Source organism: Gymnoscopelus microlampas (genome assembly GCF_963454915.1).
Source record: "Gymnoscopelus microlampas genome assembly, chromosome: 4".
NCBI classification, from domain to species: domain Eukaryota; kingdom Metazoa; phylum Chordata; class Actinopteri; order Myctophiformes; family Myctophidae; genus Gymnoscopelus; species Gymnoscopelus microlampas.
The window spans coordinates 24,611,806-24,639,305 of record NC_139941.1 but is presented as its reverse complement, the minus strand read 5'-3'; the positions used below and the strand labels follow the sequence as shown (position 1 = coordinate 24,639,305).

At 42.7% G+C, this 27,500-nt stretch overlaps 1 protein-coding gene across 2 annotated transcripts in view; it reads left to right on the top strand.

Moving 5' to 3' along the window:
* The window catches only part of ghra (growth hormone receptor a), a 54,518-nt gene that overhangs the window by 25,488 nt on the left and 1,530 nt on the right, over nucleotides 1–27,500 (top strand). For both annotated transcript variants that reach the window (XM_084055897.1, XM_084055896.1), the window contains 8 exons: nucleotides 14,149–14,272; nucleotides 15,816–15,979; nucleotides 18,211–18,389; nucleotides 19,855–20,005; nucleotides 21,436–21,523; nucleotides 21,656–21,725; nucleotides 23,371–23,603; nucleotides 23,861–27,500. The exon at nucleotides 23,861–27,500 is cut by the window's right edge and continues 1,530 nt beyond it. In XM_084055897.1, coding sequence (XP_083912023.1) covers nucleotides 14,169–14,272; nucleotides 15,816–15,979; nucleotides 18,211–18,389; nucleotides 19,855–20,005; nucleotides 21,436–21,523; nucleotides 21,656–21,725; nucleotides 23,371–23,603; nucleotides 23,861–24,632 — 1,761 coding nt within the window. In that variant the 5' untranslated portion in view covers nucleotides 14,149–14,168 and the 3' untranslated portion in view covers nucleotides 24,633–27,500. The remainder of the gene's footprint in view (nucleotides 1–14,148; nucleotides 14,273–15,815; nucleotides 15,980–18,210; nucleotides 18,390–19,854; nucleotides 20,006–21,435; nucleotides 21,524–21,655; nucleotides 21,726–23,370; nucleotides 23,604–23,860) is intronic.

Below are 27,500 nucleotides of genomic sequence, written 5' to 3'. Positions count from 1 at the left end.
ACGCACAAATGCACGCACTCATTGATGATACGTGCACACAACGCACAAACTGGGATTAGGGCTGCACGATTATGCCTAAAAACACAATACACTGTCAGTGTATGAATGTTTACTCTTTGTAGCAAAAGTAATGTATGATGGTGTTCCGCTGTTGCAGTGTGTGTGAATGGTTGAATGTAAATTGTGTGAATCACATTTTGAGTGGTCGGAAGACTAGAAAAAGCGCTATAATTGCAGTCCATTTATTCATTTTCTGTACCATTTACAGAATTTCACGGTTACATAATTGTAAAGCGACAATTTTCCATATTTCTTTTATCAATTGTGCAGCCTCCTGCACAATTAAGAGAGATCGCCCCTTGAAGGTACAAAATGTTTTCCCACGACCCTGGAGGGCAGTCACACTGCTGCTTATTACAGTACACAGCTTTCATCAAGGTTGTCTGTTTTTCTCCTGGCGTTCGGCAGGTACGGGCAGGATTCCGTTTCTCATCAATTCAGACACTGTAGACTGTGGTGTGATGACAGCACTGGTTAGCATGAAAGACTTTAGGGTGAGGCTTAATTCATGCTTTGCCCAGCGACCATTTCAAAGTATAACTTTAGTAATGCCTTATGCCCCATGACAAAAGTGACAGCTTATTTAGGGAGAGCACCTCGAGGCCACATACAGCTTGAACCAGTTTTACACCATACAGTGTGTGAAGCAGTTTAGCTTACATAGTGGCTCTTTACCTATTAGAGAGCTTTATTATGAACTGTTCTGTATTCAGAAACAAGATGGCAGTGATGTTGCTAGGTTTTCAATGTAATGGGTCCTGGGATGCAAGGGTGGTCTTTTAGATGGGTCCCAGGGACATTTTATGGGTCCCCAATTACACGTCCCCCCCCCCTATCGTTTTCTTTGATCTCCAATCTCCATATCTTCTATGCGTGTGTGACTGTGTACATTATATCCTGATGCAGTGGATCTCAACCTTTTCAGGCAGCGACCCCCCAAAATAATCATATTTTAACTGGGGACCCCCCACCCTGAGGAATTAGGAGTTGAGGCACTTAATTTAGTTTGATTCAGTTCCACAGATACATATTGTGAAAATAGCAGATCTAGATCAGTGCGACACGTTCCTGCTTTTCAAGACCGATACCGATATATATACATATATTAAAAAATCATAAATATATTTTTTCAAATGTATATGATTCTGTAGTATTAGCACACCTTATGGTAAGAAATACTAGTAGTGGGCAACAGGTGGATTTAACATACCTTTGACCAATAGAATACATTTAATCATAGAACCTTTTAATCATTATTATTATTTTATTTTGTATTATTTATGAATGTAGAATTTATTTTTACTATTTATTGTGTAGACTGAAAACACTGGCTTACAGTGGAAGTATTGGCAAATAAAGAAATAGGAATTCAAGAAATAAATATAGCTGCAAGCAGCAATGAGCGGTTTCGAGAATAATGGCAGACTGGCAGACTGTGACAGAGTGGCAGACTGGCAGACTGGCAGACTTTGACAGAGTGGCAGACTGGCAGACTGGCAGACTGTGACAGAGTGGCAGACTGGCAGACTGGCAGACTGTGACAGACTGTGGCAGACTGGCAGACAGACAGACTGTGGCAGACTGGCAGACTGGCAGGCAGACAGACAGACAGACAGACAGACAGACAGACAGACAGACAGACAGACAGACAGACAGACAGACAGTGACAGAGTGGCAGACTGGCAGACTGTGACAGACTGGCAGACTGTGACAGAGTGGCAGACAGACAAACAGACAGACTGTGACAGAGTGGCAGACTGGCAGACAGACAGACAGTGACAGAGTGGCAGACTGGCAGACTGGCAGACAGACAGACTGTGGCAGACTGGCAGACAGACAGACAGTGGCAGACTGGCAGACAGACAGACAGACTGTGACAGAGTGGCAGACTGGCAGACAGACAGACAGTGACAGAGTGGCAGACTGGCAGACAGACAGACAGTGACAGAGTGGCAGACTGGCAGACAGACAGACTGTGACAGAGTGACAGAGTGACAGAGTGGCAGACTGGCAGACAGACAGACAGACAGACAGTGACAGAGTGGCAGACAGACAGACAGTGACAGAGTGGCAGACTGGCAGACAGACAGACAGTGACAGAGTGGGAGAGAGAGAGAGAGAGAGAGAGAGAGAGAGAGAGAGAGAAAGAGAGGCAGTAAGAGAGAGAGCGAGAGAGAAGAAGTGAACATGCATTAATTAACAAAGTCATGATTTTTGTTCAGTAAATTATATTTGGACCGGTTAAATTGGGGTTTGAACCAGGGACCTATAGACTTGTGGGTAGACAGTGTAAAGGATAAGGATAATTCCAGGTCCGTTCATGAAAGTCCTTGCGGTCTTGTTTCCAATGAGGGCCTGTGAGCAATTAGGGGTTAAGAGTCTTGCTCAGGGACACATTTCATTTCATCGACACATTTGCTGGCCTGGCCTGGATTCGTACCTGGGGCAACCAGGGCCTCTGGCTCCCTAGGTGGGCTCACTAACCACTCAGCTATGGCCACAGTACAGACTGAGCCATTGGATAGACAGAATTGGATTTCATATGTGGTAAGTTATCATACAGCATGGGTTGCTTATTATATACATACAAGCTCATAACGCGTCACATTGTAGATCGGCTGTATGTGGTTACTGTAGGTGTTGTATTAATAATTACATCTGCAAAGTAACAAGTAACTAAAGCTGTCATCTGCTGTAATTGGAGTAGAGTAGAGTAGTAAAGTAAAAGTACCTAAAAATTGTACTGTGCATGTGGCAGGTGTGATTGGTGATGAGTGAGAGCAGGTGAGAGGGGTGGATCCAATCCATGGGAATAGGGGGAATTCCAAATGATGATCACCTCAACGCATTGTTGGGGACAGGGATCGAACCAGCGACCTATGGATTCACAGGCTGCCTCTCTTCTCATTGAGCTAAAGATATGGCCTCCCTGATGGTGTCTGTTGCTATCTATAGGTTTTTCCGTCCTATAGGTTCTTCCGGTGTGAGAGATTTGAACCGGCGACCCTCTGGTATCAAGGCAGATGATTAAGCCATTGGGCCAACAGACCCGAACTGATGAAAAGGGAGTTCACACACATGACACACTTTCACGCAAATTGCTCAGAAATAGTGGATTTAAATGTTTTTCAAACTGCTCAAAATTGCAGACAATCTAAGGGCGGAGTTTACTGGTTAACAATTGCACATGTATTCATTGATACAGTCATGTTGTGTGCAATGCAATTATAATGAATTCTACATGACGTGGGATTCGAACCAGGAACCCTGTGGTTTCAAGGCAGATGATTAAGCCATTGGGCCAACAGACCTGTACTAGTGAAAAGGGAGTTTACACACATGACACACTTTCACGCAAATTGCTCAGAAATCCTTGGTTTAAATGTTTTTCAAACTGCTCAATATATTTCGGAATGGAAACTAGTGGAAAATAGTCGATCTACAAGCTCACAACGCGTTGCTATCTAAAAAGGTGTGAGATTGTAGATCGGCTATTTTCACAAGAAAGTATGTCATACATAAAAAAAAACTACTCTCAAAAGCATTTCGTGTTATTGTCTAAACATTGCACTTGTCTGAATTAACAGGGTCATGTTTTGTACAATGCAATTTAAATGTGAACTGTAATAAGTGGGATTCGAACCAGGGACCTTCGGCACATGAGACTCACACTCTACTGGTGGAGCTATCCAATACACAGCCTTAGACAGTGAAAAGGGAGAATCCAACAAAACAAAACAAAAGCGCGAATGAAGTACGTCATACATTGAAAATAACTACTTTCAAGTATGCATTTCTCGTCATCTTTAACAATTGCACATGTATTCATTGATATAGTCATGTTGTGTGCAATGCAATTATAATTAAGTCTACCTGAGGTGGGATTCGAACCGGCTACCCTATGGTTTCAAGGCAGATGATTAAGCAATCAAGCTATTGAACCAACACACCTGAACCTGTGAAAAAGGGCCTCAAACATGTATTTGACACAGTTTCATGCAAATTGCTCAGAAATCCTGGATTTAAATGTTTTTCAAACTGCTCAAAATTGCAGACAATCTAAGGGCAGAGCTTACTGGTCAAAGTGATACATGTGTTCCTCATGAGTCAAGGCACATGTGTAAGCAGGTTTAACGGCTGTCGGCCAAACGAGGCATGACTTTTGCCTGTTTAAAGTTTGCATTTTCAAAAAATTGCTATAGCGCCCCCCTTTGACCAATTGGAGTAAGATTGGTTTCAGTGATACTTGGAAGGACCCTCTACAATATTGCAAAGTGTCAAACAAATGTGAGTCTGCATGTATGTGTTAGGGGCAGATGAATAATTTAAAAAAAGCTGCAATTTTCATTGGCTTATAAAAGCTTAACGTTTTCACTTATGGAAAATCCGCTAAGTTACGTCTGTCGGCATTGGTCCAAAGTTCATGTGTATACAGTTTCGTACAGATTGCTCATGAATCCCAGGAGGAGTAGGCTTTTTACTGCTTTTTACTGCTTTTCATAGAATTCGAAATGGTGGGAGATCTAAAGGTCAGAGGTCAAAAGTCAAACAGTGAAAGTTGTTAGGCATGAGGAGACGCATGTGTGTATCGAAGTTTCATGGCTGTAGGTCGAACAGGGCATGAGCTGTACCTGTTCAAAGTTGGCATGTTCAATTGAGTGCTACAGCGCCACCCTTTGGCCAATGGTTGTGAGTTTCGGGTTTTCGCCGTTTGGCATAGCCCTCTACCATATTGCCGAATTTCATAAGAAGTGACCAGGCGGTTAGGCCAGAACTGGCAAAAACGGCGGAAGAATAATAATAAATATAGCTGCAAGCAGCGATAATATGGGGCCAGGAGAGAGAAAGAGAGATGATAATTCCTTTAACAGGTCAGTTCATGAAAGTCCTTGCGGTCTTGTTTCCAATGAGTGCCTGTGAGCAATTAGGGGTTAAGAGTCTTGCTCAGGGACAAATTTCATTTCATCGATACATTTGCTGACCTGGCCTGGAATCGTACCTGGGGCAACCAGAGTCTCTGGCTCCCTAGGCGGGCTCACTAACCACTCAGCTATGGCCACCCCTTTGTATGTTGGTGAGTGATTACCAACACATCAAAGCAAACATCTAAAATGACTGGAATTCTCCTTTAAGGGAGGGGACACGAGGTGGGTCTCATGGAGAGAGAGAGAGAGAGAGAGAGAGAGAGAGAGAGAGAGAGAGAGAGAGAGAGAGAGAGAGAGAGAGAGAGAGAGAGAGAGAGAGAGAGAGAGAGAGAGAGAGAGAGAGAGAGAGAGAGAGAGAGAGAGAGAGAGAGATAGATAGATAGATAGATAGATAGATAGATAGATAGATAGATAGATAGAAAGAAGAGACATAGAGAGAGACAAATGGAATAGATTGAAGAGACAGAGAGAGAGACATGGAAACGGAATAGATTGAAGAGAAAGACATGGAATAGATTGAAGAGAGAGAGAGAGCGCCATGGAAACGGAATAGATTGAGTCATTTTTTTTGCATTTCAACTTAAATGAGTCTGCATCAAGTGAGGCTTGAACCGGCAACCTTACGGTCATGAAGCACTCTTAGGTAGCTGCAACACTACCTATAGTGCTATATCTTTGTCAAGGCTGATATTGTCTGTTGAGGATCACAAACTCTTGCCTTCTGTCATGACCCAAGCCCCTGTTTCACTAACACTAAGATCACTCGTTCACAAACCATTTACCAATGAAGAAATTGTACATCTCCTCAGAACCAAAATTAGTGAAAGTAGCCGATCTACAAGCTCACAAACCATTAAAAGTTGTCAGATTGTACATTGGCTATTTTCACAATGAAGTATGTTATACATTGAAAAAACATACTCTCATTGCTATCTGAAAAGTTGTGAGATTGTAGATCAGCTGTATGTAAAAAACACTCAATTAAGTATTTCATGTTATCTTTAACAATTGCAGATGTATTCATTGATAGTCATGTTGTGTGAAATGCAACTTAGATGAAGTCTGCACCAAGTGAGGCTTGAACTGGTGACCTTCAGGTTGTGGGGCACACATTTAAGCGAGAAGCCACCAACAGACAAGAACCTGTGAAAAAGGAGATCACACAGATCATACAGTTTCACGCAAATAGCTGAAAAATCCTGGGTTTAAGTGTTTTTCAAACTGCTCAAGATTGCGGACAATCTAAGGGCGGTGCTTACTGGTCAACGTGATAGATGTGTTCCTCATTAGTCAAGGCACATGTGTAAGCAGGTCTAATGGCTGTCGGCCAAACGAGGCATGACTTTTGCCTGTTTAAAGTTTCAATTTTCAAAAAATTGCTATAGCGCCCCCGTTTGACCAATTGGAGTAAGATTGGTTTCAGTGATATTTGGAATGGCCCTTTACATTTCTGCAAAGTTTCAAAGAATGGTAAGTCTGCATGTATGTGTTAGGGGCAGATGAATAATTGTCATAAAACTGCAATATTCATTGGCTCATTAAAGCTTCATTTTTTCACTTATGGAAGATATTTTGCAAACGTTTTTTGGTATAGGTCCAAAGTTCATGTGTAAAAAGTTTCGTGCAGATTACTCAAAAATCCCAGGAGGAGATAGGTTTTAACTGTTTTTCATATAATTCCAAATGGTGGGAGATCTAAAGGTCAGAGGTCAAAAGTCAGAGGGTGAAAGTTGTTCAGCATGAGGAGACGCATGTGTGCATCGAAGTTTCATGGCTGTAGGTCAAACACGGCATGAGTTGTACCTGTTCAAAGTTGGCATTTTTCAATTGAGTGCTATAGCGCCACCTTTTGACGAAAGATTGTGAGAATTATTTCTTGATCGTTTTTCATGACCATCTATCATATGGCCGAGTTTCATAAAAAGCGACTGCACGGTTCAGCCAGAACTGCCAAAAGTGGCAGAAGAAGAAACGGAAATAATGCGAATAACAATATGGGTCCATGCTGGAAGCCTGGCCCCATAATAATAATAATAATAGTGAAAGTGTAGAGATGTAATAGGGTTCGAAGCCTTACAGGCTCTCGAAACCTAATGAAGACAAATACTGACAATGCCTATGAACATTGGCTTGCAGTTATTGCACATAGTCAACATGCAATAATACTATTAGGCTTGTCATTGAGAAAGGAAAATAAAGTTGTCTTTTTGAGGAGAAGTGGAACCTTATAAGTCACTTTAAGTTTAGCATGAGGGAGAGGGTCTACCCTCTTCAGGGAATTAATTGTTATGATATCTCTAAGCTACAGAAAACATCCAGTTGCCTATAGACGGATTTCCGCGCGACGTCATCACAGAGCAGAATGCGCAATCTGCGCATGCCTGGGGGTCAGTGGGGGAAAGGCGCGTTCGAAAATACAGCCCTGAGCGGCAGTGAGCGCACTGGCCAATACAAACTAATAGGCGAGTGTGCTCCGGTGCGTAATTTCCAAACGCACCCATAGGCTTCCCCCCGCAGCTGCGCGGTCATATTCCTCTCATGTTTACTAACAGGAAACCTCCCTATTCGGTTCTTAAGTCTGACGTAATTTTGTAGTCCGATGTCACGTCCGGGTCCAAAAGGCACCAGCGCCGTCCACTCTTCATTGTAAACAACATGTTGGAACCCGTAAATCTTTTTACAATAACCTCCTTTTTCAGAAATGAACCATTGAGGGTTAATAAGGGTCTTAATGCTAATATCATAGAAGTACAAAGTATTTATTTATTATTATGATTTAACATTATTATTATTAACATTAAAACACTTGGACCCGGAAGTTATTCTAGCGGGGCGCAACGTCACGTCTTAACAATCGAATTAAACATACACAAGACACAGACGATAGACAACCGGTTACTTACAGCTGCCATTAATTAGTGCTTTTGTTTGCCTTTGTGGTCAAATCAGGGTCAAATGCATAGGATCAACGAGCCATCGTTAACCTGCTAATGTTACACAGCTGATTGGCAACATGCGTTAATCCACCACTCACTCTGATCTCCAAGCAAGTGGGAGAACACTCTAAAATCGGGGATTTTACTTTGGCTGGTCAATTTAAGATGACAACAGCAACAAAGATTAGTAGTAGACCTGTATGTATGATGATCAGTTATTATTCCAGACAGTGGTCTATCCAAGACGTTTTAACACGTTTAAGAGCAGGTCCTCATGCCGTCTATCTCTCTCTCTCTGTGTGTGTAGCGTAGACTAACAGCGAGGGGCTGTGCTGCTGCTTCTGCCACACAACGCCGTTTAACCGAGTTATACTTCTCCAGTACAACGGTGTCTAACCGGAGAGTTATACTTCTCCACCAACGGTGCCTAACCGAGAGAGTCCATGTAGATCACAGCTGACAAATATTATATATTATCGGAGCTAATCGGAGCTGCGTCCCATGGACGCACTAGAGTTGTCATGAATGCGTCCTTTCGCAATATGGTGCGTCAGCGACGCAGGACGCAGGCCTACGAGCATCTCTGAGATGGGGTCTAATAAAGCTTTGGTTTCCATGTGTCGCTGGGACTTCATGTGACCGTCAGTGCCATGAGGTCAGCCATCTCCTTATATTTGGGCATAGTTTCCGCCTACACGCATGCGCGCACATGCACGCGCGCGCACACACACACACACACACACACACACACACACACACACACACACACACACACACACACACACACACACACACACACACACACACACACACAGACCCTCTTCTAGACGGCTCACCTGCAGAGCCACTGCATAGAAAACCAAAAAATAAAACGTTTTTTTCATAGCAAAGCAAAAGTAGATATTACAGTTGAACTAATGTTACACTACTTTTATTTGTTTATACTGTTTGTATGTACACAAATTGCTTTGTTCCAATATGATCCAGATCAATAGCGCTTCTGCTTTCATCTGTACACGACACTGTTTGTATTAACATGTACTTTGTTCAGCATGCACAACTGATCAGACAGACGGGAGCCCTTTCCCACGATTAGTCCACAATGCAAAATAAGGGAAGAAATATTGACCAAATCATCATGGCATCACCGCAACCAAAAAAGCTATTCCGGGGAGATAAAACCGGCAGTGTCTCATTAGAGCAGTACTATTCATTAACCTTATTTCTGAAAGAACAGGTTATGGTATTGTTATTGACTATTAGAAATATATTGTTTTGTTCTAAATATCCACAGGTTGACAAACTAGACAAATCTAATGTTCTGGACACTTTTATATTGTGTATCCATAGACATTCTATAGGACTTCGCCTAAGCATGTTCTATAGAAAGAGTGAGGGAGGGAATGAGAGAATTAAGTGTTTCTGCCTAACGTTTCACCTTTATCACACTTTGGCTTCAGCTGCAGAATAAGCCATCCAGAGTTACTGGCATTTGAAAATGTAAACAACTGAGAATAAAGCTAAAAGATACTGACCTTAGTCAAGGAAGCATGGAGATGACTTTCTTTAGCAAAACTGTTGGGCTGCTATCTAGCTCACCCTGCTCAACTGTGGTGAAACCATTTACCATTCACCATTTATTGCAATGGCGATGTGGCGATGTGACTCTGATTACCTGCGCAAGCAGGACACAGAATCTGAGATCACAAACCCGCCCCGGAGCAGAGAATAAGATACAGTTATTAAATGAACATTACATTGAACCTTTCAATTGCATGAGTTAAGATACAATCCATAGAATCACAGTACCATCACAGAATCACCCATTAACATGAGAACTAAATGCCACAGGGAGGAGGCCGGGGAGGTGGGGAGAATTTGAACGCTGACAGCTGTACAACAAGCTGTGACAGTTAAGCACGAAGAATGAACAGTGAATATTGGACTGCTTAAAAGGACGGCCTGAGTTGCACTGTGGGAATGAGGCCGTGTGTGAGTTAGCTTGCAGCGAATCAGAATGAATTGAGGTTGAACACGTAGAGACATACTGACTTGTGGGTGTATGAATGAATTAACTTGTTAGCGAATTAATGGGGGGGGGGGGGGGGTGTCCGGGGAGAGTGAGCTATCAATGTACACCTCCTGCCTACCTGAACTATCGCTACGGTTGATTTAGAGAAAGCAATGTTGATGTTTTTGATATGGGGGACTTTGCCAGCCGAGGCTAAGGTCATGAAATTCATAAAACGAACCATGCCACTAACAATACATGTTTGTTGGAGGATTGGAATAAGTCAATAAAAAGGAAATTGACTAAATCAATGGACAACACAATGGCCTGTGACGCACACAAGTGCATGAGGTTGTTGATGAAATTACCTATTGACATGGTCTCGCACTGATGCCTGTGTTTCACACGTGCAGACAAGGTACTGAGATTGCGACCAAGACATCTACAAGCTTGCCTACATGCCCAGAGAATGGTTTAAGTGGTTAATTATTTCTCAGTGAAAATAACCATGGTGAATAAGCTATTGTCTGTGGTGCACTGTAAAATCCTGATTGTTAATCGAGCTCTGAGTTTAATTAACACATTCAATGCATGTGTCATTTTAGCTTTCTTTGGCTTTAAAAAAATAGCAGATATACAAGCTCATAGCACGGCACCAAGTGCCGCGCTATTAGCGTATTTATTTTTAATCGTGATTTTTTTTTGCAAGTCTTTCAATATAATTTTTTCTAAGCAAGCATTTGTGCGGCACTCTGTGCCACACTAAAAGCTTATATATCTGCTATTTTTTTTAAACAGATGTGTTCTCGGTCTTAATGGATTAATTAAAGCTCAGGATGTTGCAGTGTGTAGTTACTGTCCAGTTCCTTTTGGCATCCCAGGTCTGCGGCAAATCTTTTGATGGTGGCAGGCAGCTGGAATTTGTTGGACGGGAGAGAGAGAGAGCTGAACAAGCAAAGCTGTAGGAGATGAAGGGTGGGAAAGAAGGTAAAGGGGGGAAGACGTCATTAGCCGAACTGTAAGCTCAACCCGTGGCATCATGGTGCGTTGTAAACTTGTAGATCGGCTATTTTCTCTATTTTGAAAAAAAAATATTTTGCCTATAATGACATGCCCAAAATAGATACGCCAGGTTGAAAATGGTTAAAGGTTCTATGACATTCATTTTCACTTTTTTTGTTATGTTTTTTGGGGGGTTTTATGACCTCAATTACACTAAAAAAAACGGAACTTTGAAAATTCAGTGGATTTTCTGTAGTCTGGGGTTTTCTGAATAATTAGGCTCAAAAGTAATCTGTGATTGCCCCTTGGAGAGTGAAGTCACAGGCCCACTCTCCTCCTCGCCCCTCCCCTCCCCTATCCTTTCCTTTGGGGGGGAGCAGAGGCGATGATTGACGGGCAAAATCCCTCAACAACGACACCCGCAGGCAAAGATTTATTTTTCATTGCAGTTGAAAAGGCTTTAGAAATGTGAGAGAAAAACACCTGCAATGGCTAACTGGAGTGGAATTTTCTGTTAAAACTTTTTATACACGTTTTAAGGACCATGACAAAGACTTTTAATGTGTTGTAAAACTGAATGTCATGAAACCTTTAACATCACAAACAGGGCCGGCGCACCCATAGAGGCGACCTAGGCGGCCGCCTAGAGCGGCAGTTTGGAGAGGCGGCAAAAAAAGTCGGGAAAAAATTATAATAATGATAATAAATCGGTAAAATCTGAATTAAATAACACAACCCTAACCTAACCCTAAGCCTAACCCTAAAACCGAAATAAAGTAACCAAAGACACAAAAAAAAGTATCATAATCCGCCCAGAACCTCGAAAAATTTCGTGCGCGCGCTTCACGCGGGCAAGGGTCCTACACACGCGCGCTTCGCGCGTGTGCTGGGGCGCATCAAAGGAATCTCGCCTAGAGCGGCAAAGTGAGAACGTGCACTTTTAAGAGCATGATGGCATCGCCTGTGTTCATAAAATGCAACTGGTGCAGCATGCAATGCCTGTTGGATCGTTTTGTACGTATGTGCTCGTTTATCTGTTGCGCATGATGTATTTGTATGCGGTCGCATTGTGACAAATGAAAATGGACCTTGTTTTTGTTTTTTTTTGTGCGTGGAATGTATAGTGCCATGTGAGCTGTGTGAAGTGTGCTTATGTTTGTGGTCCACGTGTGATTGATGCCACAGTCAAGGAGGATGAGGGGGGAAGGGGGCGGAACGAGAAATCAATGTTACCTTCAGCTGCTTATTTATGGTTGCACCAAATCCCCAGTCTCTCAACTAGATGAGAATCTGCTCTCTGAGTAGGAGAGGGAGTAGTGTGTGTGTGTGTGTGTGTGTGTGTGTGTGTGTGTGTGTGTGTGTGTGTGTGTGTGTGTGTGTGTGTGTGTGTGTGTGTGTGTGTGCGTGTGCGTGTGCGCGCGCGCGTGCGCGTTGGGGCGGGAGGGGGGGGGTGTTGAGGAGTGGAGGGGTGCATACTGTAGGATAAGGCGTAGTCAGGCCGTAACCATGGAATAGCGGAGGCCGAGAGCAGGGGACGTCATTTGGGGTCCTAGGGGATGGCAATTACCACCACGTAGCATTCACATTTAACCTCAAATTCAGTTATTTTATGGGTCTCAATCCATTTATAGTTAACAGACTAGTTATAGTGTTATAAGTGTTTTCTTGTCTGCAACCATACATTCATTAGACACTTTCAACCTGGTGTCACAAATGTTGGGTATGTCATGCGTTGCATTGTAATGCTTCACAATGCAATGCATTATGAGCTTGTAGATTATTAGCTATGAATAGTAGCTATTTTAGCTATATTTGAAATAGGGCTTCATTGATAATTCTTTTTTTTACATCCTGTCCTGTCATTTTAGTTCTATAGATGCAAGACGTGACAGACAGACGTGTTGACTCCCGCAAGATCCAAATGCTTCTGCCAAGTGTCTGTAATTCGGAAGTTCATAATGAGTAGAAATCCGGTCATTTCCCCACTTCCGTATCCCCTGTGCAGTCACTTAAATAACTCCTACTGGAAAATGAATTAGTTAGCTAGCTGCTGAGCAGGAATGGAATTTTAAAACACATTTTAAAATGGAATACATTCAAAATCATTTTACAAATTACTAATACTTGCTCATCAGACAACTAAATATGTTTTTGTTTTTATATTGGTGGGAAACATTTGTAATTGGCTAGTTCCATTCCATTGCCTGGTGGGTGCATATTCCTTAGCCCATAGAGAGACAATTCCTACTGTATACAGCTAATGCTATTAAAACAATATTAGATAATTGAGGTCCTTGATCTGCTGTCAGTGTGCACAAGAAATTGTACACTGATCGGCCTGATATCATGCAATATTAGCTGCGGACTGACAGACAGACAGACACACATGATCTAATGGCAGAGATAATGAACAGTGCCATTATGGTCGGAGGAAAACAAACAACAGGATGTGTCACCTAATTTACTTGCAGCCAGCCAAAGACTGTCTTCTTCTTTTTTCTCCTATTTCCCATCGGGGTCGCCACAGCGGAGCGGATCATCTGTTTCCATCTGGTTCTGTTTTTTGTTCTCATCCTCGTTGACTCCTGCCACCTGCATGGCGTCTCTCACCGCATCCATAAACCTCCTCATTAGACTTCCTCTTCTCAGAATCAGAATCATCTTTATTGTCACATCACAGGTTTGCAGGTGTCAAACAGTGGGTGAAATACGTTTTTTGGGTTGTTTGAGGGGAGGGGGCAATGCATCTACGGCAACCCTCCTTTCTACCTCAAGGAATTAGTCTCCCCACAACCCTCGGCTCCGCTCTTCAAACACTAACCTTCTCATAACCCCCATGACCAACCTACGTACCATGGGCGATCGGGCCTTCTGCACGGCCGCCCTCCCTGCCCACCTGAGAGCATTTTAACAAAGCACAAATGCACACTGGAATGCACACATATGCTGAAATATAAACTGTATGGAAACAGCATTGATTTCCTGTCGCTGTGAATTGTTTGATTTGTGCTTGGATTCTTTCCAGTAAGGGGAGGTTAAAATACATTTTCATAATCAATAAATTGTACACATTGTAGTCAAGCTGTGAGCTGCCTATTATGCAAAAGTGTTTTTTATGTATTTTTTACAAAGTGTCTGTTTTCATAAGCCTAATATTGCCTTAAAATAATAATAATGTGTTTCTCTCCATCTGTCTCTCTCTCAACTCCCTCAGAACCTCATATTAAAGAGTGCATGTCCAGGGACCAGGCGACATTCCACTGTGTGTGGAGTTCTGGCAGTTTCCAAAACCTCTCTCATCCCGGAGCGCTGCGGTTTTTCTATCGAAGGCTTGAAAAGTGAGTTAGCCACCCCTCTCCATTACTGTCAGGTACATGCACAGTGGCACAGTGGTAATCCTACATTAACTCATTAACTGCCATAAATTCTGCTATGGCCCAGCCTGCCATGGACGAGTTTGGACAATTTCTTTTCATTTTTTTTTTTTCACACAGAACCAGAGATAGCGCGATCCGAAGATGTGCTGCTCCATTCACTCCCTGGTTAACTTATTGCTTAAAAATGCTCTATCTCAGCTCCTGTGTACCTTTTATTTACACTATATATTTTGGGCAAAACATGCTATTTTCAACTTGCCACAACTATAGAACCGCTATCGGATAATTTTGTGTGTGTAATGAGGGGATCACTGTGCGGATAGCATTCACAGAAAATATTCCATGATTTTTCAAAGGTTGATAAAATCGCTCGTTTTCGCTGGCGTACCACTATTACACTACAAAGGTCCTTACACATCGGGGGCGATTTTCTCATGCGAATGATATGTTTTTTTTAAAAACCTTATAAAGTCAATGCAAGCTTCCACATCCGTTTCGCGGAGCGAAAAAAAATGCTTTTATTTATTCGGACCGCAGTCTTTGCGTATATTCGCATAATCGCCGGTGTGTAATGACTTTTACTCTGGCAGTTAAAGAGTTAAAATGCTGAGCATGCGTGGTCAACTTGTGTCCATCTCAACCGAACCGTTCTAGTGTGTGTGTGTGTGTGTGCGTGTGCGTGTGCGTGTGCGTGTGCGTGTGCGTGCGTGCGCACATTGTGGACATCATTCAAAGTACTCTTTTTTTTAATGACATATACACTCATAGTCAGGGGATATTAAAAACATCTTGGAATAAATTCCTTACCAAAAAAAATCTTCACCAATGTGTTTGTAAAAGTGTCTAGTAACACATCTCACAAAGACTGAAATGCAGTTTCCCTAGGAGAATTTTTGACAGCTCCTGAAAGTTGGGGTACCATCCATAACCTTATGTGGGGAAAAAAAATCTAAATTTAATTCTGTTTTAAGTAGCATGTGAGGGGTCAAACTAGGGTGTTTTTATGATTCTGAATCCATTGCAAACATTTGTTTTGCACCAAAACCCCTCCTTGGGCTAAAAACGTTTCTTTTCCAGGTATACTTTTTGTGTTAAAAGCCCATTGAGATTGGGCCGTTTTTAGCCCAAGGAGTGGTTTTGGTGCAAAACAAATGCTTGCAATGGATTCAGAATCATAAAAACACCCTAGTTTGACCCCTCACATGCTACTTAAAACAGAATAAAAAATTGTTTTTTTTCCCCACATAAGGTTATGGTGGGTACCCCAACTTTCAGGAGCTGTCAAAAATTCTCCTAGGGAAACTGCATTTCAGTCTTTGTGAGATGTGTTACTAGACACTTTTACAAACACATTGGTGAAGATTTTTTTGGGTAAGGAATTTATTCCAAGATTGGAAATCTTTCTGCTAATATCCCCTGACTATCAATTCACAACTGGTAAACAAAGCATCTCTCCTTTCCTTTTCTCTGTTTTCCTTTTCATTGGTTTGTCCCTTTCTCTCAGGGACCCCACTCACCAATGGGAGGAGTGTCCAAAGTATATTCCATCCGAGAACGCGTGTTACTTTGACACGAACCACACGGTCGTCTGGAAAACGTACTGTGTGGAGCTACGCACCCGGGAAAACGTCACATATGATGATGACTGTTTCACTGTGGAGAGCATCGGTTAGTAACCCAGCTTAAGTCTCATTTAATACATTGTCACAACCATTTTAAAAAGTGTCAATGCGCTTGCAATGCCTTATAACCCTGACTAGGAAACTGCATGGTAGACAGTAAGTAAGTAAGTACATTTACTTGAGCACTGTACTTAAAGGACGACTTCACACATTTTCAACCTATCTTCATTCTTCATATAATTGGTCCTCACTAATGTTCATGATAAAATGGAACCCTTTTTTCTACTCTGTCTGTGTCTCATAGGAAGGCTGTGGACACTTCAGAAACCTGCCAACAAGTGATATCATCGTTAGGCAGATTTTATTTTTTCAACCAGATTAAAATAAATGTATTTAGATTTTTATTAACGCGATAAAGTATGCTAACTTTCCAGGAATAGAAAGCCTGCAGTTTCTATTAGCTTGGATTCACCATTGATGATGTCACTGGTAGGCGGGTTTATGACCTCCTCTGAGACACAGAGTGAATAGACAAAAATGGTACCATATTTCACTCCACTTTTCAAATTGACATATTATACTTTTGACTCTCTTTTGACACTACATTTCTAGGAAAGGACTCTTGGGACTCAAACGTCCAAAAATATATAATTAAAACATAATTAAAACAATACAGTGAAAATAGCTGATCTACAAGCTCACAACGTGTCTCACTGCAACACGTTGTGAGCATGTAATGTGAGCAATGAAATGATATAAAAAAAAGGTAGGCTACTATGTAATTTGTACTTTTGAATACTCGCGTATTTACTAGATTATATGCTTTATCCACCACTGACTAACAGGTGTTTTCTTGACTTGGACCTTCAGTGGTGAAACATTGCTCAGAAAAAGGGGCTAATTTACCCTGCCCCCTCTCTCTCTCTCTCTGCTGTGATGGTATTGAAAACCGCCTCACAGAGAAGCATTTTGCAGGATCTGAAAATGCTGCTGCATATCAGCTCTGCCAGACTCAGCAAATGTCACACGCTCTGCATCACAGCAAGTGTCACATATGTTATATCTGGCCATGGTTGTTTTCATGATGAAATGTTGAGATATCTGGACCGGGCGTCTTTATCTGTGTAGCTAACGCTGTGGGATGAGAGATACAGTAGGTCATCTGACATTGTCATGGAAAGAAAGAAAATAATCAATGTTCATTATGTTCACGTATCATCTGGTTTTCGAAATGCAGCCCTCCACGTGTACGGGTAATGACTACCAGTATGTTTTTAGAGATAACCACTAGGATATTTTGTTATATAAATACAATAATAATAATATATAAAATATAATAATGTATACGGTATATACATAAATACAGTATGAACAAGGACAAGTTTGAACTATGAACAAGGAAGGCTGTCAGGGATAGATTTCAATACAATTGGAGGAAATTATAAAAAGCAATATAGCACATTTTCAATTGTAAAATAAATGATTATTTTGTTGATGATTTAGCAGAAGGATACTTAGGATACTTTAGTAATGCAGTTGCTATTTCATATAGCCGTCTTTTAACCAGATACAGATTCCAATAATGACAAAAGGGACAATTTATCCAGAAGGCTACAACCCATGCAGTTGTGCACGCCACAGAAAAACTCTAAATGCTGAAAGCCCTCAAGATCAATGGTGGGACAAAAGATAGAGACTGGAGCACATAAGACAGAGATCGTTAATACTAAGCAAGCTTTGCAAGTGGACATAGAGTCTATGTCATAGACCATTGGGACATGTCCTGTCATGCATTCACCTATTAGATAAACCATAAAGTCATATGATTTGTTGTTCCCTGGCAGTGCATCCAGATCGCATACACAGACGCGTTTCGGAGTCACGCCATCCTAAGCGTGCGAAACGTGTCCGTATATGCTGTCTGTGCATCCATGAATTAAAAGTACTAGAAGGACTTAGGCAGTGGTGGAAAGTAACTAAGTACATTTACTTAAGTACTGTACTTGAGTGCAATTTTGAGGTATTTGTACTTTACTTGAGTATTTCCAATTTTCAATACTTTTACTTCTACTACATCTCAGAGGCAAATATTGTACTTTTACTCCACTACAAATACATTATTTGAAAACCCTAGGTTACAACTGTAACTCAGGTTTTATTAGTAATGTAAGAATGGTATTTACTATCGGATATCATCGCCTTCTAGCGATGCCACAGAGCAAACACACCGATCTCCCGAGATTTCAATCCTCACAGATGATTATCCTTTTTTTTAAGTGAGTCCAGATCCCCCGGTGGCCCTGAACTGGACGCTGCTGGACGTGAGTCCCTCTGGTCTGCACTATGACATCATGATCCTTTGGAATTCACCGCCCGCAGCAGAAGTCTCGACGGGGTGGATGACTCTGGTATACGAGGTCCAGTTCAAGAAGATAAACAGCTCTAACTGGGAAGCAGTGAGTCCCTCTCTGTGTATGACTCTCTCTCTCTCTCGCTCTCTCTCTGTTTATGACTCTGTCTGTCTGTCTGTCTGTCTGTCTGTCTGTCTGTCTGTCTGTCTGTCTGTCTGTCTGTCTGTCTGTCTGTCTGTCTGTCTGTCTCTCTCTCTCTCTCTCTCTCTCTCTCTCTCTCGCTCGCACTCTCTCTCTCTCTCTCTCTCTCTCTCTCTCTCTCTCTCTCTCTCTCTCTCCTCCTACACTTCCAGTACACTACACTACACTTCATAGGAACACATGCACAGAGGAATGCAGTCACACACACATGTTTACATGGACAAACACATTTAGGTGTGGTCACGGAGGCACAGTTTCTCGTTTCATCTCCCCTCCCCCTACACTCCCCCCACACACACACACACACACACACACACACACACACACACACACACACACATGCACGCAAAAACACAAACAGAAACACGTTCATACAACGGCCAGGAGTCCTTAACGTGACACATTTCCCAGCAGCTAATGGTCAGTGCAGCTTTGTTGGGGCTGCAGCGGAAGCAGGAACCAGTCCCTCTGGGGAACAGCTTGAAGGAGAAGGAAGGTTTACGGGGTCAGAGGTCATGGATCTCACAAACAGAAATATCCCATAGAATCAGAGTCGTTCTGTCTGACTCTGCGATTGAGTGTCAGACAAACTCAACCTTTGAAACTGTCTTCTAGCCCTAAAATACTGTGGCATATCTTCAAGTGTCTTTGAAAAGCCTTTTTGTAAAGGGGCAATTTATGATTGAGGTATTTAGCAGACACTCGTATATACAGTAACTTAAAAAGTGCAACCAGAGTGCAGTGGGCGTCGCTCCAAATGTTGTGACGTCAGGGCTCTCAATGCTGCACATTGGGGGAGGAGGAGTGCGGGGCGGGGGCACAGATCGTGAACCAATTGTTTTCACCGGTTGTTTTCACCGGGGATTTTGAATCCGCCCCTCTAGACCAGATATCAGACGCGCTGGGGCAGACTACTAGTGCAGTGACAGAGATCGTCCTCCCCAACCGGCTTCCCAGCCACAAACACAGCCAATTGTATTTGTTGGAGCGAACCGGCCAAGCCGGAGACACTGTGGAGGATTCATTCAAACTCAATAGTCTCCATGGTGGTGGGCAGGAACTTTTACCCCTGTGCCACCCAGACACATGTGAACATAAAATTGTTGTCTTTGCAGTGTGTGCAGGTGTACAGGTAGTGGGTGACAGGCAACAGTCTTCATCCCACTGCAAATGATTCAGTTATTCTTGCCCTCTAACCTTTTCGCTTTGTGTCTCTGTCCTCTTCACTCTCTCTCTGTCTCTATATCTCTCTTTCTTTCTCTCTCTCTCTCTCTCTCTTCTCTCTCTCTCTCTCTCTCTCTCTCTCTCTCTCTCTCTCTCTCTCTCTCTCTCTCTCTCTCTCTCTCTCTCTCTTCTCTCTCTCTTTCAGGTGGAGACGCGGAATACCGAAAAGACCATCTATGGCTTGAACATCGGGGAGGAATATGAGCTCCACATTCGGTCCAGGATGAGTGCCTTCACCAAATTTGGAAACTTTAGTGAATCCATTTTCTTATATGTGCCACAGGTTCCCTCGTCAGGTAAGAAGTCTTGGCTGGTCTCCTGATTACGAAGTGTTTTTGTGTGTTGTGATGAGCATACTGTATATTGAGCAAAGATGACTGAGTTGGCTCCTCCTGTTTTAGTGAGACTGAAAGTTGTTGCTTATCTATTTAAACTAGGGCCGGGACTTTATCGCGTTAATTTCGATCAATTAATTACAGAAAAATTATCGCGCTAAAAAAATTAACGCATTTTAATCGCACCCGTTTTTGCACCGCGGAACGTTTATCACTGGACGAGTTTCAGACGGACCGCTTATGCCAGCGCACCAAGCTGAAACGACGCAAGCTTATCTGGCTGAAAGGACGTGGTTCTCACTTCTCAGACAACAACAAAGTTGACTGCAACCAGCACAGTGCATGAGCACTGCTTGATAATGTTGGCTGGGCATAAAATCTGTAATGGATGCCCCCCCCCACGCGCGCGTTTGTCCCGTTTAGGGGGGTTGGTGGCGGTAAGCTGGGGGGGGGGGGGTGCATGATGCGGTGCGGATCACATGCGCGCGATTTTTATTAATAATTAATTAAACTACTATAAAACAACAGTAACAACAACACAATCTACCAGCCTCGAGTGGTGGAAAATAGCAGATCTACAAGCTCACTATGCCTTGCGCTTGTAGATCGGCTATTTTCACATGGTTACCACCACATGTTTTATTATAATAATCGAAATCTACAAAGTAACTAGTAACTAAAGTTTTCAAATAATTGTAGTGGAGTAAAAGTACAATATTTGCCTCTGAGATATAGTGGAGTTACTGGAGTAGAAGTAAAAGTATTAGAAATTGGAAATACTCGAGAGTCAAGTGCAAATACCTCAAAATTGTACTTAAGTACAGTTCTAGAGTACATGTACTTAAATACGTATGCCAAAATCCATTAAAAAAAATAGCTTTTCACTGTTTTCAGGTCAAATATTGATATGCGATTAAAATGCGATTAATTGCGATTAATTAATTACAAAGCCTCTAATTAATTAGATTATTTTTTTTAATCGAGTCCCAGCCCTAATTTAAACCCTATATATAATTGACTGGAGTTGCCCAGGGTTCTATACTAGCCCCCCTTCTTTTTCCCCTCTGCACCTCAAAGCACCACAAAGCTCACCGAATGTTTGCCCCTGACGCTAACTCCAAATCCGTATTAAATGTGTGGATATATATTGTGTTATCAATTATGATATACTGTAACTTGACTCAGGGACCACGCAAGTCTGGAACGATGTAAATCAGGGATGCAAGTTGGGAATGCATGTCCCACCGGTTATGCAATACCCGTTGTACCTGTTCTCAGAGTACCCAGTGTGGTACCCACTAACATATGACCGATCAGCTAAATGTGGAGATACCGGGATGCCCTGATGATTATAATGCTGATACTGGATTCTGTTTAATGTTCTTTTATAGAGTCATTTCATTTCACTCTGGTTCTCATCTTTGGCCTTGTCTGCATGGTCATCCTCATAATGCTGATTGTCTTCTCTCAACAGCACAGGTGAGAACACACACGCACGCACGCGCACACACACACACACACACACACACACACACACACACACACACACACACACACACACACATACACACACTCTGTATATCACTGATGTGATTATCACTCCTCTCATAGATTAATGGTGATTCTGTTGCCACCTGTACCTGCTCCCAAAATTAAAGGCATAGACCCAGATCTCCTCAAGGTGAGTGTTTTAGTGTGCATGTGTGTTCATGTGCAAGTCATCTGATGTCATGTCACACAATGTATTTTTTACCCCAGTGAAACAACATTATGAGACAATCAAGCGTTCAAAAATGTATGAAAATGTAGATTCAACAACAAAACATTAATGTCTTGGAAATAAATAACATGCAAGAGCTACGTGATCCACGATATCCTGATGTAAAACCGAGAGCCATCTATAGATCTTCTATCTGTAGAGCTGTAGATCTCAAACATGCCCAGCGGGGCACTACGGTTCATATGGTTAATTAAAAACAGAAACCATCTCTTATTTAGTGAGAGATAGACAATGCCACAAGCACCCTTGAGGCATAATAAGAGATGAAGTGGGTCCCTTTCTACTATTGTGTTCTGCGTGTGCTGTTGACAAGTGATGTGGGATGTATTTAACACTCTGCCTAGTTTTTCTTTCACAACAAAATTAACCCCTGAACTTCAAAGAAACTCATCATCAAGCCCTGAAAAGAATGAATATCAATCAGTAATGCACCATGGGTAGAGGCGCAAACAGAATCAAGCGTGAAAACAATACTTTTAAATCCTCACAAAGACATAAGAAGCTTGGTCACGTGCTGTTGTGCTTGAGGTTGTAGATCAAGATATTTCTGCTTGCACACACGCAACTGCTGTAAAAAAGAGGCGCCCTGTGCGCCCGACACTTCCATTTCAACCTCTAGCATTTGGTAGAGTGGTAATCAAATCATAATTAATGCACCGAATTAACATGACACTTTTGTTAATGCAGAGAATATAGAAATCATTGGCAAGTGGGCGCGATATGAATTAATTAAACCAAGTGTATGCCCATGAAGCTTGGCATACACGGATAAGGGATAAGGGGAGGTCGAGAGCTAAAGTCTGTGCGTTCGATAGCGTGTTTGCAACGCCACGCCCCTAAAACCAGTGGTGTAAAGTAACTAAGTACATTTACTCAAGTACTGTACTTAAGAACAATTTTGAGGTACTTTTACTTTACTGGAGTCTTTCCAATTGTCTATACTTTTACTTCTACTCCACTTCATCACAGAGGCAAATATTGTACTTTTACTCCACTTTACTTCAATTATTTTAAAACTCTAGTTACTCGTTACTTTGCAGATATAAAATATTACATTATATTAAAACATATATTAACCACTTTAGTCCTATTTTATACCTAGGCTATTTTAAAATAGCCTATCTATGCGACGAGTTGTGAGCTTTTAGATCTGCTATTTTCAAACATTTTACTACTTTTACTTTTGGTACCTTAAGTACATTTTGATACCAATACTTTTGTACTTTTACCAAGAAATTTTTGAATTACGGACTTTTACTTGTAATAGGGTACTTCTACATTGTAGTATTAATACTTTTACTTAAGTAAAACATTTGATCACTCGTTCCACCTCTGCCTAAAACACATCTCCACCTCGGCAAAGTAGGCAGTCGCCTCAAGTTTTAAATCCTCCGGCAAGGGCAGCCGGAAGATTCCGTTTAGGGGCAATGGAGCTGCCTTGTCCCTTAAATAATGGAGAAGGCGGTGCGGACGATAGGGCCCTTGGTGTATTGTTTTTCTGTTGTTTTTCCTGATTACATTTCACTCACTCACCCCTGCAATGTAGAAGGGAAAGCTGGAGGAGCTGAATGTCATCCTCAGTGGTGGAGGTATGGGCGGGCTGTCCTCCTACGCTGCAGATTTCTACCAGGATGAGCCATGGGTGGAGTTCATCGAGGTGGGTGTCGAGGACACCGTCCCTGGGGAGAAGGGAGACAACCAGGCTTCTGACACCCAGAGGCTTCTGGCCCTGTCCCAACCCACCAGCCACCACCACCGAGGCTGCTCCCATTCCCTCAGGTACAAACGACTGGACTTTTTTCTCATTGATGTTGGTTTTGTCTTGGTATAACAGTAAAGAGTTGTTATAAGAGAGTATTACAATTGACACAAATCAGCACTGAGGATTGTACTGTATATCGAACAGCCATGCAAATATGTAGTTTTTTCTAAACGATTCCCCACCGTCTCTCCATCTCTTCTGGTTCACCCCCCAATCCCCCCCCCCCTCCTTTCCCCCTCAATCTACCTCTCACTCTCTTGTCCGTCGCTCTCAGCTTCCCTGATGACGACTCGGGCCGGGCCAGCTGTTATGACCCAGACCTTCAGGAGAGCCTGATGCTGATGGCGACCCTGCTCCCTGGCCAGCCCGAGGGTGATGTGGCCTCCTTCGATGTTTCAAGTGGAAGTGCCACCCAGGAGGCCGGGGAAAGGCTCCTAAGCCAGCCCAGAGGGCCTCAGACATGGGTCAACACAGACTTCTACGCCCAGGTCCGTGATGTGACCCCGTCTGGAGGGGTGGTGCTGTCGCCTGGCCAACAACTCAGATCCCAGGAGACCGTCCCCGCCACAGAGGAGGAGAGAAAAAAGAAGGAAAGCAAGAAGGAACGAGACGAGGAGGGAGAAAAAAAGAACGACGGGAGGCCGAAAGAGTCACAGTTTCAGCTGCTGGTGATGGATCCTGATGGTGGCGGCTACACCACAGAGGGAACTGCTTGGCAGATCAGCACCCACCCTGGTGCTCCTGTGTCCAATGAGGGGTACCAGACTATGCCCCCCCAGCCCATGGAGACCAAACCCCAACCACCAGCCATACTGGGGGAATATCAGTCCCCCTATATCCTTCCCGAGTCCCCCGAAAGCCCATTCCTTCCCCCTGTCTCAGACTACACGGTGGTACAGGAGGTGGACTGCCAGCACAGCCTGCTCCTCAACCCGCCCTCCCCCCAGTCTCCCCCTCCCTGCCTCCCACAGCAGCCCCTCAAGCCCCTACCGGCCATGCCCATAGGGTACATCTCCCCAGATTTCCTGGGCAACCTCTCGCCCTGAACAGACTGCAAATCCCACGAGACCTTTGCGTGTGACGTTGATGCTCCAGGAATTCCCTTAAAGTCACAGACGGACTGCTTTGTAACAGATTCCTGCTGGAAACCAAAATAACTCAGTGTACAGCATGGATGAGACGACACAGGTGTTTGTTACCAGAGGCTGATGAAAGGGAAGCTTCAAATGCTTAGTTGCTGCGGTATGTTGTTGTTGTTGCTAATACCCTTGTTGCAACTAGAAGTTGAGATGAAGCGTGGCTGCTTAACAGTTAATTGTGGAATTTGTGAATATTTTATGTTGAACAATCAACATATTAGACTGGACTTATCTGGATGTATATCATGTCATCCAAATAATAGACAGCCAAAAAAAAGACACACTCAAAAACCCAATGCACAGATTTCTCTCTTTGTAGACATATACTGTATGTGCCACATGTTAACAGATAATAAGCTGAGATTATGATTGTAAGGAGTGCAAAAGCAGCCCAGTACTAAATCTGCTATAGATGTTATTCTGTCGTTGGCTCGCTGCGTTTAGAACTGAGCCATGAAATCAGTCGGTGTTTTGACTGTAACAAATTTGTAACATAACTGCTTCTTGTCGAAGTCTTAATCTTACGCAGATGTTGATGTACAGCTCGGGACAGGGGAGGGAGAGGACAAGCACATTGGTCCTCGAAATCTTCGCGTCATATGATACCTACAATAATCCATTGTTAACAATGTTGCCTGTCACCGGCATTGGTGTCGTGTAGGACTGCTCTTCTCTCAACCAATAATTAGACAAAGCGTTATACATTATTTTGTCACTCAAAATAATTGCCACAGGACATGGGATATTGTACAGGACCAGGGATATATTTTTGTAATGTCAGATATCACTCAAAATGTATTAATTTCCTTTTTTTCCTTGTAACCGTGGGATCGGTTTAAGAATACATTAGTTACTGTGAGGCTGCATGGGGCCGCTTGGTAGTGACAAGAAGGGGTTACACACACACACACGCACAGAAATACGCACACGCGCACGCGCACACACACACACACACACACACACACACACACACACACACACACACACACACCTTCATCTGGGAGCTGCTCAAAGCCTCCACTGTCTTGTTGGACACTGCGCACCTCCATGGGAGCAGATGAATAAAGTGCCTTCCTCAAGGGCACGTGCTTGGTAGTTTTTGGAGGAGGGGTTGTTTCCTTCCCCTGCCTGGGCGTGATATAAGACAATACGGGATTAATTATGCATCATACAAGAAGCAAAGTCTCACCTTCACATCAACACCCACAGTACAGAGCATTCATCACTTTACAGAGTAGCCTTAATTAGTGAGCTAAATACCCATACGGTAGATCCTCCCGTTATCGAAGGGACAATAACTGGAATGTGTGATTAGCTACGTGTTTGTTTTTGTTTCACAGTAGAGAATATTTGCAATGCCTGTGCTTATGACCATGTAGTTATCTCACACTTGCTGTGATGAGGTACATGTGTATGTATGTCTGTATGTATGTATGTATTAAGGGTGTACGAATCGCGATTCTCATGTTGAACGATTCAGAATCGATTTTCATTTTCCAAAAATCGTGGCAAGTTCTGGGCGAAAAAAAACGATTTTGAATCGGAAAAAAAACATGTTTTAATCGAGAATCGATTTTGAATTAAAAACAAAAAACGTTTTTGAATCGAGAATCGTTTGTTTTGAAAAAAACTGAATCGTGACCCCAAGAATCGGAATTGAATCGTGAGATAGCAAACGATTCACAGCCCTAGTATGTATGTATGTATGTATGTATGTATGTATGTATGTATGTATGTATGTATGTATGTATGTATGTATGTATGCATGTATGTATGTATGTATGCATGTATGCATGGTATGCATGGTATGTAGGCAGAGGTGAACTGATGTACAGTATAAAGCCTCTTTCTCCTTATAGCTCCACTGCTAGAAACCAGCACAATCACTAACACACACACACACACACACACACACACACACACACGCACACACGCACACACGCACACACGCACACACGCACGCACACACGCACACACACACACACGCACACGCACACACGCACACACACACAGGCATGCATATAGACCCAGACAAAGTAGAGGGCAAGTAATTATAAAGAAAATGAAAAATGCCTAATGCATACTGTACCACTCACCTGTCGCGCATTCAGCTGATCTTCAGAAGTAGCTCAATGACATACAATCTGCATGTCATCGGTTGCAATGAACTGAAAAGAAACCAAACTTAACTAAGAAAATGGACCCACACAGAGATGGACAAAAATGCCCTATCAGGATCTAGTATCATAATCACCCACATTCATTTCCCAAATAAATAGTAGGAGAGACAGGGACATGATTAATTCCGCCACCCGCAGCCACACAGGGCATGGATTCTGGTCTGTACACATTTTCAGTCAGACCTTGTGTTATAAGTAGTTGTAGTAGTGCAGATTTAGAAGTATGAGTTGATCATAGATGATTCCTAGTGAGTTATTCTGTTACAACTACAGTATATTGTAGTGTAAACATGCCCTTTGGACATCGACATTGTATTTAATTTAATGGTGGGTGGAGACGGTCAGAAGATTGCAGCGACAAGCATCTTTAATGACTTGAGATTCCTCTTATGGCATTTAGCTGATGACTGGGTTTTGGTCAGAAGCGGACTTGTGATGATATGCCTGTGGCACAAACACACATCAGAAAATAAGCTATTTCAATACAGGTTGTGCGATGCAAGGTCGTGTGTGGCACAATATAATTAATGATCTCTCTCTTTCGGTTGGAACAATTTCCCATCAAAGGTGTTTGTATACTGTATATGTGTTGTAT